General features: G+C 35.4%; 1 protein-coding gene across 1 annotated transcript in view; it reads left to right on the top strand.

The window, feature by feature from the left end:
* Nucleotides 1–5,879: 5,879 nt before the first annotated feature.
* The window catches only part of LOC128547155 (cytochrome P450 4A2-like), a 31,430-nt gene continuing 14,861 nt past the window's right edge, over nucleotides 5,880–22,448 (top strand). Inside the window, exons 1-6 of the mRNA XM_053518910.1 lie at nucleotides 5,880–5,943; nucleotides 14,974–15,101; nucleotides 16,282–16,406; nucleotides 18,031–18,090; nucleotides 18,565–18,688; nucleotides 20,948–21,080. Coding sequence (XP_053374885.1) covers nucleotides 5,880–5,943; nucleotides 14,974–15,101; nucleotides 16,282–16,406; nucleotides 18,031–18,090; nucleotides 18,565–18,688; nucleotides 20,948–21,080 — 634 coding nt within the window. The remainder of the gene's footprint in view (nucleotides 5,944–14,973; nucleotides 15,102–16,281; nucleotides 16,407–18,030; nucleotides 18,091–18,564; nucleotides 18,689–20,947; nucleotides 21,081–22,448) is intronic.

The raw sequence follows: 22,448 nt of genomic DNA, 5'->3' as shown, positions 1-22,448 counted from the left end.
AAATTTCTATAATGAACTTGTCCATCTTTTAATTTGGACAGTATCATAAACTGTTAAAAGAGGTGCTTACCAAAAAGATACTGACTGAATGGTGAACAGTGCAGGCTGATCATGATCTGCACTGGTCGCAAAGGCAGAATCAATCGTGTTCATCATGATAAGGATTAAAACGCATTTATTTCACAAGATATAACTTGTATCTTTTAAAATAAAATGTGTCTTTCTTCAATTTTAGCACAAATCTATATTATTCTTGTTTGACTCAAAGAATAGCCAAATGGTTAATTTAAACATGAATTTGCTTGAAATGATATTCGTGAAACACTTTACTTCTAAGTTCAAACCTTGTCCTAAGACGGCTTCGTGAAACGGGCCCCTGTGATTTGAGACATGTTCTGTCAGGGTAACAATCTCACACTGGTTACTGAACCGGATGTCTCTTCCATCCTAAGCAGTTTGTCCCATATTCCTTTTAATTACATTCTAGCATGAACCCGTCATTGAATTTACACGTGTGTTGATTGAAATGAAGAAGTGTGTGTGTGTTCGGGTTTAACGTCTTTTTCAACAATTTTTCCGTCATATAAACGACGGTGTCTACTTGTAGCAGTGAGCACAATGCCCAACTTTTATAGTGCTGCTTCACTGGAATATCACGCCGTAGACACGTGACATGATACCCCACCCAGTCACATTATACTGACACCGGGCTGACCAGTCCTAGCACTATCCTCTTAATGCTGAGCGAGGAAGCTACTAGTACCATTGTTTACGTCTTTGGTATGACGCGGCCAGGGATCGAACCCACGACCTCCCGCTCTCGAAGCGGTGAAGTGAAGAAGTTACATGCACATGTGTGATTAATCAAAAAGACAATCAAAAGCAAAGACATTTTGGTTCTTGTGTTACCTCCTTTTCTGTGTTCACCTTCGATGTTTCATTTACTCACTTAAGGATTTTTATAACATGAATATGGTTCTGCTTGATTTTAACAAAACATAAATATAACAAAAAAAAACTTTAAATTATATTAACATTTAATGTAAATATAATTAAACTGTATACCATATATCTCTATTACAATTACTAGGAAGTTCTTTTCTCATAATTAAATTTAACATTGATGATTTTCAAATACCTGTACAAACTTGTTATCTTTTTTAACCGAGAGATATAATTTATGATGTTTGATAAAATACACAGGAATCCCATTTAACACAATTTTCTAAGCTGATTTTTACCAGGTTAAAATAATTTTCAGAAATAGTAAAAAAAATTACTAATTTAAAATAACAAATCATAAAATGACCCTGCCTTCCGGTACGATTGCTTTTTTCGTCTCTTGTTCAAAAAACCCCGCAAACGCTCAAAAAAAACCTCCTCGGTCCTTAAAAATAAAAAATTCTCAAATTTTTGACTATTCGTTTTTTTCTTTTGACACACAAAAAAACAAATTTTTTGCCCGTCACAACCGTTTTAAACTGAATTTGAACATAAGATAGTTTTGTATGGTTTAAGTTATTTTTTAAAGGAAGGCAGGGTTTTTGCACACTATTGTTTTTTTTGTTGCACAATTTAAACGTATTTAGCTAAACAGAAAAACATTATAGCTTGAAATTAGCAAAACAGTATTTATATTAGGTAAAAATTATGGTTTAACCCCTTTTATGGGGACACGCCCCTTCGCCCTTTTCGATCATGTAAACTGTCAGCCCGAAATCCTCAGTCATCATATCTGCCTGTTCCCATTTAGTGGGTACTTTTTGGTATGCACCTTTTAACAGTTAATGGTACTGGCCAAAAAGTTAATTATAGAAATTTAGCAGGATAAGGGTTAAACATGTGAATACGAACGAACTAAACGAATGTAAACAAATGAATTTCACATTTTTATTATATTAAATATTAAATACTATACCGGTATTAAAATAACCGGCAGCTAAATTCTGCAGTCTTATTCAGCCTTTCGTAACAAACAAAGATTTAACACCATACAAATAAGCAAATATTAAAATATCGAAGCGAAAGATGAAAACTCATAAAGCAATAGTTTTGAACCTGAATTCTCTGATGCGATAAATTGAGGTAACAATAAAATGTTACATTCATTCTTGCATTTAATAACTTTATTTTGATTAAAATCTTTGAAGATGTGATTTCTCATAAGGTATACCGACTGATGAGTACCATATATTCTAGACTTGCTCCGAGACTATTATATATAACATTTCAATATTTATTTTTGAAGATGTGAATACAGCCAGTCTATATTCTATGTCCAGTATCATGATAATTTACAACCAGTTCTATGAGAAAATGGTATTTGATACTATTATATAAAATAAAAGAAAAATTTCCAAAGACTGAAATTTTATGACATCTACATATATAACTACAAATCCGTAAAAAGTCTCCCCATACTTTCAGTCAGAGCTGTTATATTTCGATCTCTTCAGAACGTTCATCTCGACATTCATGTTGTGTTAGTGTACTAAAGAGGTGTTCACTGAAAATATACGGACTAAAAAGCGAACAGTGCAGACAGTTTTCAGCCTGCACGGATGTGCAGGCTGATCTTGGTCTGCACTGGTCGCAAAGGCAGAATCACTTGCCGACAGCAGGCTAAAGGTTAATCACCCCTTGGATATGGTACCTGCTTTTCAATTTTGTCTTTTGGCAGTTTCTATGATATGAGGCTCCATAACCTCAGGTCCCCTTTCTAAATTCCAGTTTGTTTATTTCTCATTTAGAGAAACACCATTATTTTAACTAGGGACCATACGCCCCTTTTCATGGAATTGCACTCTGTGTATTGTTGAAGGTTCCGTGTGCACCGCCGTATGAATACATCTGCGGGTGTCTCTAACTTATAACATGTGTAAATATATTGAGTTCTGCTCAACTTGGGGCCAGAGGGAGTGGATGGTAGCTTACATTTCCACTACCGTCATGAACAGGCTCAGTCAAACCACTTTTACTAGCGACACATTTATGTCACAAGTACGATAAGACGCTGTCAGACAGACTGTAAGTCCCAGTGGCATTTTGTGGTATGTTGTCCCATGCAGAAAGTCTGTACGCGGTCTCTTGCTCCAAAAGCCCTCACTTACTCCCATAAAACATCCTACAAGTGCTATCCGGCGAGCAGGAGGACCAGACTAAAACGTTCGGTTTATCTAGCTTTTTTGGGTAGGTATGTCACCATGCGTCAGTTACAGACTCCTGTTTACCTGCATACAAGCTTTTGTTATCAGATATAAAACAAAAAAAACAAGCTAATATAAAACGTATATGTAACACATAGCACAGTCATGTTAATATATAGTATTCCAAAGGAGACAGAATGAAGTTTTATGTAAAGTAAAAAATAACTGAAAAACGTTGACGTCATGACGTCATAAACGACGTCATCAAAACAAATCGAATGTTTCTCATTGCAGAGTTGGTGCAGCCGTTCGGCGCATGCGCGGAATTATTATCAAATGGAACGCATGGCAAAAATACTCATTTTTTTGCATGTCCGCATGCATTTAGTGTATAATGTGCATAATATAGTGACTAAAGGTTAGGGTTAAAATCACCATGGTTACAAAATATATACATTTAAGGTAGTTTTGTTCAAATTTAGTTAATCCGGTATATACCGGAGTCTGTAATATATCACGGGCGCATCAACTATGTATTTAGTCACAGCCAAACAAATCTTATTTTAAAGAGAGACATTCAAACCAGTCAGGGCTCATGATTCAAGGATTCAAGATGGCATCGCTCAGAAAAGTGCACAGAAGTAGTTAAGCTGTATCATGGGAGTTATTCACCAGTCACAGTTATTAGATCAATGAAAAAAACGATATCCTGAGGATGAGAAACTTAGCAAGATGCAAGTGCACGGAATAGTTAAAAGGTTTGAACAGTCAGGGTCAGTTATTGACAGACAACATGGTAACACCAGCCGACCGAAAGCAGTCAGGTCTTCAGCGAGGACGTCGTCTTGAGCACATGTTGTAAAACTGAACCTTTTTCTGCAGGGACATTTATGTGTGCATTTTAAGTAGATCTAACCCTGCTGCTGTTATTTATCAAATAAAACTTTATTATATCTCCTATCGCATAGCGACTTTCATTTAAAAGTACATGCCATATTTTGAAAAATTTAAAACAGCAAAATGGGACAGATATTATGTAACACCCTGTATAAAAGAGTAAAGTGTATAACTGATTTTTTTTTCGATCGAATAACGTGCTAAAAAGGGGGGGGGGGGAAATATGTGATTAAAATTTAGAAAGAAAATCTTTAAAAACGAGTATCTTATTCAGAAATGAAAAGTTTTGCATTATTCCTTCAAATATTATATACTTAACGAAACTCCTAACATCACCCCCCCCCCCCCCCCCACACACGCCCCCCCTCCCACCCACCGCCCCACCCCCACCCCCATCCCCAACCACCCCCATCATTTTTGTTATCTTTGGCAATATATTTAATATTACTCATGGTATATTTTTGAAAATACTAACATATTTGACATATTTGAAAAATATATTGAAAAATGCATACAAAATTCAATAAAAGATATCATTTTATTTATGCTACGCTCTAATCCCAATTTTAAGAAGTCACCAAAATACACATATAATTATATTTACAATTTGCAAATTAGCAAATTTCGTTATAACGCAAGAAAGATTTGACCGAAACAAAATAACTTCTTTATACTGGTATATTTTCGTAATATATCTAAATTTTGTTTGGTACTTGGCCATAATTCGATATAAAAGTCAATGACTACACCTCTGTATTCTTATAATTCTTATAAATGAAATTTCCTTATTTCATATAAAAATACTACTAGTATGCTGCTTTCTCCTTGATTCGAGCCTCTTAAATCTTTTAGGGTTGTGCATATTTTTGTAAACCTGTTCAATTAAATAATTTTTGTTTTTTGTTAGAAAAATATTTGCATTTAACAATGGGCAATAAGAATTACAATTTTATCATCTTTAATTATGTATTTTTTGCACGAGACTAAAGGAGGTCAAACTCCACATCATTTTAAAACTTTCTCATGGATTCGAGCCCTTTGTTTGGAAGGTCATTAAGTGTTAATGTCTGCATATTCTATTTCCGTAAAGCAAATTTCTATCAAGACTGACTTCTTGTTCACTCGTTACAACAGCCGAAATATGCTCAAGATGCTTTTAGCTTGAAATTTGGGCCCACAATATTACCCACTATGTAAATTCCTTTTGATATAAGCAATTTTTGACGCAAAATATTAAAACAGGTATTTACTCATTTTTTCAGTGGTTTCATGACTAATATTTTCCAAGGCATTTTAAAATGTACATGACACAAGTTTCTGATGGAAGAACATGCTACATGAGCATGAATTTTACTAAAACACAAGGGCTCAAATCGATGAGAAAGCTCGAATCGACGAGAAACAGGCATATAATATTAGGTACTTTTGTGACATTTTAAAAATGGGCAGAAGTAAAATATTCGATTTTATTGACTTTTTTATCAACAACATACATTTCTAAATGAATAAGACATTTGATAAATTTGATAGATATTGCTAAAAATATTCAATATGCATTAGAAGTGTCGATTTGTATATGATAAATAGATAATAAAATATATGTACATTTAAGCTGTTTTTATGAGTTCCGCTGTGTTGCAATCGTATGGTTTTCACTCGACTGCACGATGCACATTGAAAATCTACCCCATTGACATTAGACACTTAAATAAATTTTACTTACTTCTGTCGGAAAATGGAGCTTAACTGGGGTGAAGTAATTTTCTATGGTTGTATGCTTTTACTTGGATATATTTCCGTACAAATTTTGATTTTACTCATTGGTTTCAACAGAAAATGTCGGACACTAAGGAAAATTCCTCAGCTGCCCTCACACTGGATTTATGGACATACTCGAGAGGTAAATACTAAATATGCTTCAGTGTTAAGTGTCCCCAGAAATAGGTGGGGATATAGATATGGGCGGTGTCCTGCAAACCCTGCCATTCATCAAGGGGTTTTGATATTATTTGGCACAACTTTTATTTTGTAATGAAACGCCGAGTCGTGAATAAAACCATGATCCATTTTACTAAGGTCATTGTCACGCTTATAAGTCTAAGGTTAAGAGGGTTTTTTTTTTTCGTCTATGGTCTATAACTTCGGTATGCAAAGTTGTCAGTCTGACTAAAGTACATCTCCTATTTCGCTACGCTTAGGATCTGAACACGAGCTATTGATAGCCTCGTTCTGACGACCCTTCCGCTAGCCAATCAAAAGCTAACTTACAACATTCTGCAAGCTAAAAAAATCCTTGGTTTTTGATATTTACAATACTTATGTCGTAAGAGGTCAGATAGCCGGTTAGCTCAATCGGTAGGGCACTTGCTCTGTAAGCGAGCGGTCCTGGGTTCGAACCTTGGACTGACTGCAAATTTTTCTTACTCTTTGACATTCGAACAAGTCGTCTGATTGGTTCAAATAAAAAAAAGATTTGCGAAAATAAAAATAGCAATATTGGAAATCCAAAATATACAGAAGACGAATGTGAATGGGTCGTTCTCAGATCTTCGTTTAGAAGATCAAGTACTTTGGTCAGATTGCGAAGTTGTGCACCTGGGGTTTTGTATGAGATTTCATCCAGCAGGATCAGAGTTACGGCCATTGGCTTAGTCAAAAATATGCATAAATGTTTGTGTTGCACGTATATTGCACTTATTTGGCCTGGGGCCATGAAACATAACAGAAACATTATTCAGGAACATTATTCAGCATGTAAAGTTGTGCATCTTGGATTTTATTTGGGATTTCAGTCGGTCAGACCACAATTATGGTCCTTGATTTAGTCAAAATATGCATAGATGGCATACACGTTTATATCACATGTATCTCAAAAAGAATTTGACTTAGAGTCATAAAACATTAGCAGATTGTTATATAGCATGTGCAGTTGTGCACTTGATTTTCTGTTTGGGATTTCATTCAGCCAGATCAGATTTATAGTCCTTGTATTAATGAAAAATACATATTTAGTCTTTAAAAACTTTGCGTTGTATATGTCTTAAAATATTTGACCCAGAGTCATGAAACCATGTAGGAATGTAGGGTTAACGCCAGCGTTCGACACTAACGGTGTCCCGGGATCCCGAGGACACCAAAAATCCGCAAGGGATCCTAAAGTTCACAATTTCGGTGTTCCGTAGGGACTCTTGATTTTCAGATAAAATATGATTCTAAAAAAATGAAATTCCCCAGTCTTGTTCGCTCAAACATCAGTCTTTTGCTTCAGTTGACCCGAGGTCCCGGGTTTTGACCCGCGAAAATCGAGAAAAACTCGTATTTTACCCGCATAAATTACGGCACGCGTGTCGGCTTGACTCGCGGAAATTTACTTAGATGCGTTCCAAGTTCGATAGTTCTGCCCCCTGTCAATCAAAATCCCAGTGAATTTCAATACTGTTCGCCGGCACAAGCGGAAATATGGCAGTAGGCGGAGCGTCGTATGTTAATTAGCTACCGACAGATGTCAGTCACGCCACGCGCCAAATGACACGTGCTTATCTCGCGGTTTGTATTTAGTATAGTATGCCTTGTCATTATAGAAGGTGTTTATTGATCAATGTTTACAAGTTAATTGATAAACAATGCATGCAGCCTTAGATTATCGTGTTTGTACCATTATTTTGTGTGCTCGATACGATTACATCAGCCGGTCGGCCGTTACGGTCTTTAACAAATTTATTATCATTGCCGAGGTTTTGTGGGCAAAACAAATTAAATAAGCAGAAATTATACGTGGTATGATGAGAAAATAAAGTTAAAACAGTTATCTTTTCAAGAACTTTAACTGTTACTTTTGTTTTTCGTTACTCGTTTTCTAGACCGACATTTTCGAACATTTTTATCATTTCTTACAAGATTTTTCAAGTACAAACTAAAATAAAAAGCCAATAAAACGTCTGCATTTACGAAAAATATGATCACTGTTGCCAAAGCAGCTCTTATTTAGAAGAATTTGCTGATAATAAAAGCATGCAAACACTAAACCCCACCCACTTTTAGGCAATGTGCAAAATAAAACAACTAAAATATGAAATGTTTAAGAAAATCTGTTATGACCAATGTACTAGTTTTAGATAAAGTCTGTTGGAGTTGCATTAATAAGGCCTAAAAAATCTTTGTATCTGGTAACATGCTCAAAAAATTAGGGTAGGTAGGTCGGAACATTTTTTTTTTTTGATTTTTTTTTTTTATTTAAGGGAGACTTTTCGGATTTTTTTTTTTATGTCAAAAAAATGATTACAAATAAGGGGGTTATAAGGGGGAATGAACTAGGCGGCATACATTTAGACGAACTACAACAAATCGCAGAGGAGTGCGATGGTAGTGAAGATGAGGGGGAAGCGGACTTGGACAGAAATGACATTATTCTTTTACAGCAAAAGTCATACAAGCTATTGTTGTCATTGATGTAAAATGGAAATAAAGTGGAAATAAAATACATGTAGTACTGTAAACAGTTGTGTTTGTTAGATTTTAGTTTTTTCATGTTCTAACCACATTTTGTTATCAGGGACTCCTAATTTTCAGCAGGGATTCCTAAATTTCCCAGCAGGTATTCCTTCGGGATACCTGGCAAAAAAGTTAGTGTCGAACGCTGGTTAACGCACGTTTTTTTTTTGTGTAACAAGATCTGCAGAATCCCAAGGAATTGGTTGGTGCACGAGCGGGCTCGTGCACCAACATAGCCCGAGGGATTCTGCAGATGTTGTTTCACGAAACAAACGTGTGTTATCGCTATTCTTGCATAAAACACAACTAGTGCTGGAAATATCGAAAAAATCAAGACTATTCAGCTGACATTAGCCGATCAAAGTCGGCCGTTTCAGGTTGTTATGGACACATGTTTTATTTATGCATTTCCAGGGCCTACAGAAACAGTGCATATTTTATATATGTCGAACGGACATTCTTGTTGTGGTAATTTCTTTAATATTTAATATATGTAAAATAAGTATGACTCCCCCTTTTCCCGATATATCGGTAGGAACTTTAGCTTTAGAGGCTCGGAATTATGAGAAAAGGGCATCACGGCATCCTGTCTTTACACAATTTACAGGTGAGGTGCCGACAGAACACAATTCTGCTTGGTTTAAATTAATAGTCTGTCCCTTACGCTTTTTAAATGTAAACATTATCGTTTAATAGAAATTGGTATCGATACCTATATTCTTCATATCGTTAAAAATGAAATCTCTAGGCCTATAACTAGAAAATTTTGCTTTGCACCCCACCCCATCGCGATCAAAGTTTGATAAACACAAAAATTTGAATTTTTCCAACATCGATATATAATCAACTTAGATTGGATTTATAAACTCAAGAATGGTTGGTGAGATCTACAAATAAATTGAAAAATATATGATAAATACCTTCTGTTCATCAAATGTTCATTAACTATGGAAAATCCTTCAAACTTTACGCTTCGTCATGTTTATGCTTTACATTACACACCTTCACTTCATCAGTAGACTGCATAGATGTGTAAAGTAGACACAAACATTTTTTAAAAGTTCTAGTGTAAGATATAAAGTTAGCATGTCAACTTTCTCGATTCAAATCAATTTGGAAAACGAAATTGTATTTTTGTAAATGTTGTTTGCCTATCATTTTCAGGGATTAAATCGCGGCGTGTAAACTTACTTTGAGTCAAATACGCGTAATAATACAAAAATACGGAACGTCAATGCAGTCGCGTATCAAGAGAGGTAGCACTTATTACAAGTTAAAGTAAAGTTAGGTTGAAAAATGATATTTTTAATAAAAATGCAGATGAAAAGATTTCATAAATCTCGGACCTTTCGACTTCGGCAAAAATTGATTCGGGATTCATAATTTGCTTACGTTGGACCCGCAACAGCATATTCAAAACGTTCACCAACAGCGCGTGCTCACGAGAATCTCCTTGTTTGTACACGTTTTTTCCCTGTTTGTGCATGCCCGAAATCGGCAAAAAAAAGGTTTTATGCAAGAATATCATACAGCATGTGAATTGTGCACTTGAGTTTTGGTTTGGATTTCACTTTGACTTAAGTCAAATATACATTTAGGGCATTAACGTTTGTTTCCCGTGTATCTCAAAAAGTATTTGACATAGAGTCACAAAAGATTAAGGATTGTTACATAGCACGTGACATTGTACACCTGTTTTCTGTTTGGAATTTCACCCATCCAGACAAGAGTTATGGTCGTTGACTTGGTGAAAAACACACAGAAAGCGCTTAGGAGTTTGAGTTGCACTAACTGGAACGGGACTTGAAGTTATCGGGTCTTGCTAATATGCTGGTGGCAAGATATTTTGCTTTTGCGACCAGTGTAGACCAAGATCAGACTGCACAATCGTGCAAACTGATCATGGTCTACGCTGTTCGCTATTCAGTCAGTACATTTTCAAGTGAACATCCCTTTGAATAATAAATGGTACTGCCAAAACTGAACGATGGACCAGTCCATTTTAGAAATATAGCGAGGTAAAGTTTAAGATATCATTAGGATTACGGGGACCAAAGACATGTCTATGTAATTCTTGAAAGTTACCAGTATGTTACATACGCTAGCGAAAATACTAAGATTTACTATTTTATTTTTATATTAACTTTTGCGGGAACATGAATTTTAATATATTTTTATTTTGTCACAACGGTTAATGTTTTTGGATGCAATGTGCTTAGAATAACAAGTATTGTTTGATTAAGAAATAATATATCTCATCCAGTGATTTGTCGTTGAATAAATCATTGTTTGGAGTTCAGATGCGAAGGAATTATATCACGAGGGCGCAGCCCGAGTGATATAATAATACGCATCTGAACGACAAACAATGATTTATTCAAGAGCAAATCACTAAATGAAATATATTATTTCGATTCTAACACGTTACCAAGGATTTTTAAGTACATCCTTGACGACATTCATTAAATATTTGCCGGTTTTCAATCGGTTTCTTTTCCAGCGCGCCGCTATGCCGTTTGACGCCATGACGTAATAATTGTGACGTCAGAACAGTGATTTGTTTAACAAATAATCAAGGCCTTCGAGTGGTTTATCGTCTGATTTACCACGGTTCAGAGTTCAGATGCGTAGGAATTGAAGGCATCGTTCTGATGCTTCAGTATTTAACCACTCGGGCTAACGCCCTCGTGGTTCAATTCCTACGCATCTGAACTCTGAACCGTGGTAAATTAGACGATAAATAACAAGAAGGCCTTGATTGTTTTCATTCTGACATGCTCATTGGTATATTTTAATAAATATTATGCTGGACTTCATTTACGCGAGGAATAATGTATCGGACCTCAGGCGGCAATATGACGTCATAATTGACGTCATTATGCTCTCTAACCGGTCCGCGCGTCAACCGTTGTTTATCGCAGGATATACAGAGCTTGATTTTCTTCTTTATTTAACTGGAAATCAAATCGAGCCATGTTAGAATGTATAATAATTCACTGTTTTCTGTCTTCTTTGTTTAATAGGAAAATGAATCGGATCGTGTTAGAATTCAGTATTTACCTGAAATGATACTAATAATGCATGCAGAGGAGACAGAATCTCTTAATTTGTATTTTATAATATTTTTATACACATTTAGATGTCCTTTTTTCCAGCTATATTCTGGGTCGTCGAAATCGTTTTTAGAGTTTTCCACACGTGCAATGGATGAGATGGACGCCAAAGTTTTTTTGTTGTGGTTTGGTCCGTTCCCGTTCGTACAGATTTGCCACTCGGACACATTCAAGCAGGTCAACCGTAAAGTTTTAACGAAAGACGTCAGCATGGCTGGCCCATATCGCTTGCTTTTTGACTTTATTGGCAAGTGTTAATGAATATTGATAATTGTTGTTATCAATTTGTCTAAAAATAAGTTAAGCGTAATTTTCCTTCTCTGAAATGTTCATTCTGGTAGGAAAGAAAAAGAACTCATGCCCAGTGAAAACGTGTTTGCTTCAAGGTAGAAATTGTAGGTCAATGGGGAAAATAAGGTCTAACCAAGCAGAGTTACCTCCACATATGTTAATGGTAACGTCAACGTTAAAAACAATGCAAAACAACTCTTAATCGTAGAGAGAAAGAGTTGTTTTGTTTTATATGAAAACTGAACAGCATATAAAACAGGTATATCTATCAAGCGATTGTAAATTCATGGATAATATGCATTAAATTCCAGAAAAAGACTGCAAAAAGGGGCCACGGACAGTTCGATGCCTTTAAAAACTCACTATTTTCAAAGAACTGTCACATCATCGTTTTGATGCATTTGCAATAATCTCCCAGTGCTGACGGTTTAACGTAGTTTTCATCAATTGTTTGTTTTTATTTCTATACAAGTGGCATTCTTTTCAAATGTTTTAAGCAGAAATGTGCATACAGTTATGTTAGAGTATATGAATATTTCTCTTTGACAAAAAGAAATGTTTAAGAATCACTTAGACGCCATTAGCAAGATAGTGCAACAGATTTTTACTCGAAGACTTTCAATTAAAGCAGCACTGACCTTCAGATCGTTCCACCGCGAAAGAAAAAAGAAAAGAAAATGTTTAGATGTCAAAAAATTATTGCTATATGTCTTTAAAAGGCTTTGGACAGATTATATGGAAACACATAAGAATTAGTTGCTTTTACTGTTAACATTTCACAGAGAGCGGGAAAATATCACGCATGCGCATGTAATAATCATGTATAGATAATCAAATAAAAAGTACATAAAACAACACCGCCTTAATGATTAAGGTAGCAAGGTACACTTAGATGCGAAAATTTTGGGCACTGACGGTCTTACATGTAGCGAGTCGCAATATTGCACTTACCCTATGAGCAAAATTTGGGTGGCTATTTTATAAATTGCGTGCATGTTTTGTGCTTTTAATTAATGGCAAGATCAGGATTCTCATACAAGAATAAAGAAAGTTATCAAAGCGAAAGGTTTACATCATCCATGAAAAATAGCGTGCCAAAATCATCAATTTTGCACCTTTTGAACAGTCTACAATGATCCCGCTGTAAGAACACTGTCCAATTTTATTGCATTTCTTAATTTAATAGTCCTTACTGAACGTCAGGACATAAACGGAATGGGGGCCCATCCAGCTCGTTTTTTTTTTTTTGGAAAATAACGAAAATGTTCCTGAGTATCAATCAACAAGCACAGAACCCTTCCGTGAATTGAATTTTTCCGCGAAATGGTGTCTCTTTGATCATACAAAGCTACCAGCAGTTAGTTTTCCAACTGACATCAGAATTTTACATGTATCGGCTGTATAAATTTTCTAAAGAATTAATAATCATTATCTCTCACCTTAATTTACAGACATCCAAAATCACGATGTTCTCTTTATAACAAATATTGACGGGGGCCAAAATTCGAAAGTGTACCCTGCTACCTTAAGATTTTTCAGTTAATGAACAAAAGAGGGTTTTACTTGTTCTGAACTTTTATATGTCTTTCGCCAATTCAACCAAATAAAAATGTTTTCAATAGCATGAAAAGAAGTCTGTATGAGAGACTCTAAACTTGCCCACCCCTAATGCACAAATTTAGCCAAAATTTACAAATCGTCGCTACGAGACAAAGAACGTACAGTACATCCGTTTTTACCATTTTCTGACATGAGTTTACGTATTTTGTCATTAGGAATGATATAAGGGCAATTCTGCACCATTTTGCGAAAATAAAATGTCTCCACCCCTTATCCAAACCTTATTTTCTTATTTCATGGGGTCCCCACCGTCCGACCATCCCCCTGATTGACGAACTGCATAGCTGGTGGGCCAAATATGCGCTGTGTGGGTTAATAACGATAAAAATGATGTTTTTCTGTACCAGAACCTTGTTACTGGAGCTAGAATCCAAAAAAATCGTATGCGTGTATATTGACTTTTATGCTTTTATGTGTCCTCACCGTAACATTTTTGAGCTGCTGTGCCGTCAGGTAGCGTGTTAAGTGCCCAGAAAGTTTAGAATATCGAAGAAGAGGTTCTAAACTATTTGAAACCGCACAAATTTAAGAGTTCTTTCAAAATTTAATTTTGGCAGATTTTCCTTAAGGTAGCAAGGTACACTTAGATGCGAAAATTTTGGGCACTGACGGTCTTACATGTAGCGAGTCGCAATATTGCACTTCCCCTATGAGCAAAATTTGGGTGGCTATTTTATAAATTGCGTGCATGTTTTGTGCTTTTAATTAATGGCAAGATCAGGATTCTCATACAAGAATAAAGAAAGTTATCAAAGCGAAAGGTTTACATCATCCATGAAAAATAGCGTGCCAAAATCATCAATTTTGCACCTTTTGAACAGTCTACAATGATCCCGCTGCAAGAACTCTGTCCAATTTTATTGCATTTCTTAATTTAATAGTCCTTACTGAACGTCAGGACATAAACGGAATGGGGGCCAATCCAGCTCGTTTTTTTTCGGAAAATAACGAAAATGTTCCTGAGTATCAATCAACAAGCACAGAACCCTTCCGTGAATTGATTTTTTCCGCGAAATGGTGTCTCATTGATCATACAAAGCTACCAGCAGTTAGTTTTCCAACTGACATCAGAATTTTACATGTATCGGCTGTATAAATTTTCTAAAGAATTAATAATCATTATCTCTCACCTTAATTTACAGACATCCAAAATCACGATGTTCTCTTTATAACAAATATTGACGGGGGCCAAAATTCGAAAGTGTACCCTGCTACCTAAAGCTTTATATTATCTGAAGAAGCGTCACGTCAAAAATATGTCAAATATCATGAAGCTCACTAGATTCTGTTGAAAACTCTTCATTTTGTTAATGTGTAGTTAATATTTGTTTGCGTAAGAAACTACTTTATTCTGCTCATAACCTAGACAAAACATTTTCCATTGTTTAATTAAACATGAATTTATTTTGATCCAGGTGAAGGTCTTGTATGCAGTAATGGTAAGAAGTGGGAAAGAAACCGGAAGTTACTCACGCCAGCCTTCCACTTCAACATTTTGTCAGGATATGTTTCTGTAATGAATGAAGTTGTAGATACACTCATGGTTTGTATCTACGTCAAATGAATTACATTGTCAATGATATATTCGGGGGAAAAACAGAATATCATACAGTGTTTGGACATCATTTTTGAAATTTGTCTAGCCCTGGCCTTGCGGTTTATGTTTTATTTGTAATGAATAAAGTGGTTAATTTTCTTAGGGTTTGTATGTTATATTTACGTATTCTCAAAATAGGACTTGTGTTAATTTTAGGCTCTAATTGATCTAAAATAGCGGTATCATAGACTTGTTTCACCATACCAATATATTCTAACATTTTCAAAAACGTTTCTGTAATGAAAGATGCTGTCATCACGAATATTACATCAATGATTCATGGTTTAAAGAATTTGTACATGTACTAACATCGTCCCAATAATCCTGAAATAGTTTTTAAGGGTTGCGAACCCACTTGACTTTTGGACAGCGTACAAATGGAGAAAAAGTCTCGACTCAGGTAACATTTTGCGTATATTTCCCTTATTACTTGACGGATCTTAATTGAAAAATAAAGTACGTCGAAGACTGCGAATTGAGTGCTGTCCTCCGCACAAAGGGTATGCAGACATTTCCCTGTACTTTTCTTAAACACTTCCCCTACGTGCTTTTCGTGGAATTACCATGTAGATAACGTTCACACTTTTGCAGTTTGGAGAAGTGTTTCGAGAAAAGTACAGAGAACACATTGCATTTATGCGGTTGAAAGTTCTCATTTTGCTGTCTTCGATGTTTTTTCATCTTACCTTATGAAACTTCCCCAAGTAATAAGAATAATATAGGCAAAATGTAACCTGTATCGGGACATTTGTATCCAAAAGTCACGTGGGTTTGCCACCCTGCTTTTCCTCTATGGCAAATTGATAAGCATCTACTAGAAACACCTGAATTTCTTTATACCTATGTAAGTATGCATGTACTGATCTGCATTATACCATCAATATTAATACACATATAAAAACAAGTTTTAAAACATTGCTGTTACTTTCCTTATATCACGTTTTTTAGAAAGAAATTTAACTTAAAGTTATATGGTCAGGTGCGACTTCACTTCGTATTGTTTTGTTTTGAGCCTATAAGAATTAACTGAATTTGAACCTGAAACCGCAGGAACTAACATTCGTAAACATATTTAAAATACGATTTTGTAACCCATTAAAAGTCACAAATATTTTCTTGTCTTTAGGATAAACTTGAAACGGCAACAACAGATGGAAAAAGCGTGGACATTTTCCCGTTCACATGTAGATCCGCTTTAGATGCCATAGTTTCATGTTCCCTATCCTATGAAGGAAACTTTCAAGATTATCAGTAAGATATTTTTTAAACAATTTACATAAAAAGTTACTGTAAACAATATTAAAACGTTTTAATTTTTGTCGTTACATGTGCACTTGTACACTTCGATTTGGCAAACTTCTGACTATCAAATCGTAGACTACACGTAAGATTTACTTTCATTAATGACGATTAAAATCTTCCTCACTTAGTGCCCGTAATGAATTGAATATAATTATGGTCTTTATACTTGGAGTTGGCATATATTATACACTTTCTGAACGACTTGCTGGTCAGTAGTCAAAACTATTGCCCATTGTCCGAGTGCTGTATTGCATGACACTAGAAATCAAATTTAACAGTTTTATTTTTAAATATTTGACTCATTAGCTCAGTAAGCATGTGTTTAATATAGACCGGTTACATAGCACAAACTAAAGACCGGCGATTAATATAAGAAGTCATGTATTAACATTAGTAGACCGAATCAGTATAATTTATATCAAATACAATAAACGTTCTCAATGTACCAGTTAAAATGCTGATTAAATAAACATAGTGAAATATGATAATCTGTTCAGTAAAGTACAGTATTGTGTGTTCTTAGAACACTATAAATTGATTATACTTTTTTTTGCGTTTGTGCTATATTCAGTGAAATTTATACATTTTATTGTTCTTTCTTATGTATGTATGTATGCATTAACAAACAAGAACAAAGGTGAATCTTACATCAGTGTGCATGTAGATGTGTACGCTATGGATATCTTATATACACTCGTGCATATAGCACATCCAACATAAACAAATAAACACAGTAGAGAATCGCATTTTCATTATCAATGTTAACTTTATTTTGGGAGTATAAACCTGTTTATTGTGCAACAGCCCTTTCTCTTAACTACCACTATGTTCCAAAGTTAAACATGTTTTCTATGTCCTTCCTGAAAGACGTTATGGCAACAAAGGGCACGGTATGAATCCCTACAACACAAAATGGTAACAAAGTACACGACATGCATCCACAAAACATGTAGTGGTAACAAAAACACGGAATGAATCCTTTAAACACGCAGAGGTAACAAAAGACACTGTATGAATTCCAAAATGCGTAGTTGTAACAAAAGGCACGGTATGAATCCATTTAACACGCAATGGTAATGCATCTCCAAAACACGCAATGGTAACAAAAAGCACGGAATGAATCCTTTATACACGCACAGGTAACAAAAAGCACGACATGAATCCATTAAACACGCAGTGGTGACAAAAGGCACGACATATATACATTTATCACAGAAATGCACGTGTTATGTGCAAAAAAAAAAATTGAGGAAAAAAAAAAACAAACATTTACGCATGTATACAATACAGAGTAAGAACACAAATATCAAGACAGGTCCTACAAAGTAGACCAAAAACCAAAATCTTAACAGTTCAGTCCTTCTTTGCGTTGAGAACTACCCGATCAGAACTTTCAACTTTTAACATAAAGCACTTCAAAGAAGAAAGCGTAACATCAAATAGTCGCTACAGCCAGTATAATATTTTCTAAACACTAACTTTATCATTTCAGTAAATACAATTAAAAATTTCCATGACCCAGAAATCTAACCCTAGCCCTAATTCTTTTAACGCAATTGTATTGCATTTTCAGAAATCTAGACTATATAAATGCTATTCAAAGAATATTAGAAATTGAGTCCCTCCGATACTCGTAAGTACATCCATTCGTATTTGTTTCACATTTTAGTTTACAGATATTATAGTGTAGCTATTTGTTTTCGAGTTTGCTATTTTTACTCGAAAACTTGAACGTCGTCTGATCACTCGTCCCTGATCGTATATGATGTGATCACTTGTGCCATGTGTATATTATGACTGGGGTTTTATGCCAAAGTTGTATTCATATTGAACAAGGTAGGACACTGGAAAGCAAAATTGAAAAATAGTAAAACTCTTTCACAGCGTTGGAATATATTTTGGTTTAAACATATTTTATTTCAAACATATGTGCATATTACATTTTACAATGTCGATTTTATACATGTTGAAAAAGGATAAGATCCGAAAGCTAGGCTTATAAAGGTCTTCTCCTATATATATTATAGATGATTATTTTAGATGTTGAAACACGGACATGCCAAGCGAAACAGTCTAGACTCAGCTTTTCTGCGTGTTTTGTTTTCAGTAAGCCATGGCAGATGATAGACTCTTTGTTCTATCTGTCTTCAACGGGACAAGAACTAAAACGATTGTGTAAAACTACAACGGACTTCTCTGAAAATATCATCAAAACAAGAACAAAGGATCTGGTAAAAATATAGGCATTAAGTTCGCCTGCAGTTTGCAGTTCGCAATTCAAATTACAAACTGAAAACCGTTTTGCAGTATGAATAAAAAATTTAAATCGCATTGTGTTTAAATCTTACTGAATGCGCTAGGTATATCATATAAATTTTACTGAATGCGCTAGGTAGTTTATTGAAATCTTACTGAATGCGCTAGGTATCTCATTTAAATCTTACTGAATACGCTAGATATTTCATTTAAATCTTACTGAATGCGCTAGGTAGTGCATTTAAATCTTACTGAATGCGCTAGGTATTTCATTTAAATCTTACTGCTAGGTAGTTCATTTAAATCTTACTGAATGCGCTAGATATTTAATCTCAGTCTTACTGAATGCGTTAGGTAGTTTATTTAAGCCTTACTGAACTGAATACGCTACGTATTTCATTTAAGTCTTACTAAATGCGCTACGCATTTTATTTTAGTCTTACTGAATGCGCTAGGTATTTCATTTAAGCCTTTTGAATACCTTGCGTATTTCATTTAACTCCTAGTGAATACGCTACGTTTTTTATTTATCTCTTAGTTGAAACGCTAGATATTTCATACGAAATGCGCTAGGTATTTCCCGTGACTACAACGAAATGAGCTACGTGGTATTTCATTTGACTCCTACGAAATGCACAAGGTATTTCCGGTGACTACAACGAAATGAGCTACATAGTATTTCATTTGACTCCAAAGAAATGTGCCAGGTATTTCCTTTGACTCCTACGGAAAGCGCTAGATAGTTCATTTGATTCCTAGTGAAATTTGCTAGGTATTTTATTCATTTCCTACAGAATGCGCTTGTATGATTTACCTAAGTTGCAACATGACCTACAGTAAGCGTGCAAGAGAAAATAAGCAGAATACACAAAAATGGTTTGGTTTTCTGTTCTTCTATACCATCGTACTGGCACCAGCCAATTCACTTAGGTTATTTAGCGGAATCGTTTTGACCTTTTTTGTGCCCCCCCCCCCCATGAGTGGTGGGGGCATATAGATTTGGTCTTGTCCGTGCGTCCGTCCGTCTGTGCGTCCGTCCGTCCGTCCGTCCGAAGTTCGTGACGCGCCTAGCTCGAAAAGTATTTGATATAAATTGATGAAACCTTGCATGAGTCTTTATCATGATATGAACTTGCGCACTTCCTATTTTTCGTCTGGCTCCGCCCCCTATTTTCAGAGTTATGGCCCCTGAAATAGTCAAAAATGCACATTTTGACATTGTGACACGCCTAGCTCAAAAAGTATTTGATATAGATTCATGAAACCTTGCATGAGTCTTAATCATGATATGAACTTGCGCACCTCCTATTTTTCATCTGGCTCCGCCCCGTATTTTCAGAGTTATGGCCCCTGAAATAGTCAAAAATGCACATTTTGACCTTGTGACATGCCTAGCTCAAAAAGTATTTGATATAGATTCATGAAATCTTGCATGAGTCTTAATCATGATATGAACTTGGGCACCTCCTGTTTTTCGTCTGGCTCCGCCCCCTATTTTCAGAGTTATGGCCCCTGAAATAGTCAAAAATGCACATTTTCACCTTGTGACATGCCTAGCTCAAAAAGTATTTGATATAAATTCACGAAACCTTGCATGAGTCTTAATCATGATATGAATTTGCGCACCTCCTATTTTTCTTTGGGTCCGCCCCCTATTTTTAGAGTTATGGCCCCTGAAATAGTCAAAAATGTACATTTTCACTTTGTGACACACCTAGCTCAAAAAGTATTTAATATAAATGGTTGAAAACTTGCATAAGTCTTAATCATGATATAAACTTGCACACCTCAAATTTTTTGGCTGTCTCCACCCCCTATTTTTAAAGTTATGGCCCCTGAAATAGCAAAAAAATGCACTTTTTCACCTAATTATGTGCCTAGCTCAAAAAGTATTTGATGTAAATTCAGAAAACCTTGCTGGAGTCTTTATCGTGATGTGACCTTGCACACTTGGCATTCTTCTTAAGAATCTTAGCTCTTATTACAGACTTATGGCCCTTGAAATAGCCAAAATAGTGGATTCTTTGTTTGTGATGCACATAGCTCAAAAAGTATATGGCCTAGAATAATGAATCCTTTTCATAAAATGTTTGTTGAGGCTATACCCTCAAACTGAGACTACACACATTTGAATTATTGCTCCTTATTTGTGACAAATGTACCATTGGGGGGGGGCACACCCTGTGTCCTACAGACACATTCTAGTTTCATAATTAGCACGCTCAATTTTGTAGAAATGTCACCATGACTTAAAAGAAAAGCGGCACCTTGATTTTCTGGACATTCTCTTAACTGCGCGTGACGAACAAGGAAATGGATTGACCTTTGAAGAAATACACGACGAAGTTAATACAATTACAGCTGCAGGTATTTTTTTTATCAAACTTACCTGAAGTATCTACTTATGAAATACGAGCAGTTTTTAAATATATTAGTCAGTGTACCAGGTTTCGCACATATTTCTTCATATAATAAAGAAATTTGCAGAAAAATGACGTCAGCCACTTTGGCCTGCTTGATTAGTTGACTGTATTATTTGACCAGTTGAATCATTCACTGTAGCCGGTTTCGCACACCCTTTTTATTGTGTAAAAATATGTAAAATATATGCAAGATTCCTCAGAAAACATAATAAAAAAAACTTAAAACGCCTTTTAAACAGGATTATATTGCGTATTTATCCTCAACAAAGTTAAATACAGTATAAGTACATGTACTACAATACGAAGTGAACAGGACACATTATAATGTATACCAGAAACAAGCATTATTTCTGGCAAAAATAAAACATTTAAAACATTTTTAATCAAATCAAAAAACAGCTAATCACATAATTATACATGAACAAACATGTATACTGTATTTTAAGCATGAAGAACAGAAAACATCATCAAAAGGACACAAACAAACTCACTCATCCTTCGAACAAGTGTTGCATAACCATTTAGTCTTGTATTGACTAAGGTCTATCAAATGCTGTTGTTTACTCCAAACACACACATAATGCACCCATCTTTCACAATTATCACACCCAATCCATGTCATGTCATCACTTCCTATCATACACACCTCACCCAAAACCGCATTCACATTGTGAACAACATTCACACCCTCAAACCATCAGATGTCTCCATATATCCATTAGAACTTTCGTCATTATCACCGAACCTTCCTTTCCTAATCTGCACACCAATAATAACTCTAGCTGTATCAAGGATCTTTCTCTTAGATCTTTTTTGCTTAGTACAGGAGGGTCAACTAAAATTGATTTGAGCTCTTCTGGGATTAAACCTTATTGAACAAGTTTGTTCTGTACATTTATCTGACTACAAGTGATACATTTTATTAGAACTTCTTTCAAATTGTACATCACCCTGTGAATAAGTTGACCTTGCCCTATTCTTGTCAAATGGACAAATGCCAATACCAGAAAAGGCAGAAGACACAGAGGAACCAGGGATTGTAGAACCTTGGAAAATTTGTGTCTGGGAATACTCTTCAGACCGCAATAGCCCAATGACACACTTAGACTTGTGAATTTTTCTTTTAGAAGATGATAGTACCCAACAATAAATGTATGGAGTGTGCAGGCAAACATAGTAGCTCAATCTGATCTTCTTGTGCAAAATCAATCAGATTTTTGCCCAGGTGGGAAACATGATTGTCCATTATGACAAGAATAGGGCGAGGCCTACCACACTGCTTTGCAAAGCATTTCTTGAACCAAGATAGAAA

This window comes from Mercenaria mercenaria, chromosome 12, assembly GCF_021730395.1.
Source record: "Mercenaria mercenaria strain notata chromosome 12, MADL_Memer_1, whole genome shotgun sequence".
NCBI lineage: Eukaryota > Metazoa > Mollusca > Bivalvia > Venerida > Veneridae > Mercenaria > Mercenaria mercenaria.
This window is presented reverse-complemented; position numbering and strand designations above follow the sequence as displayed.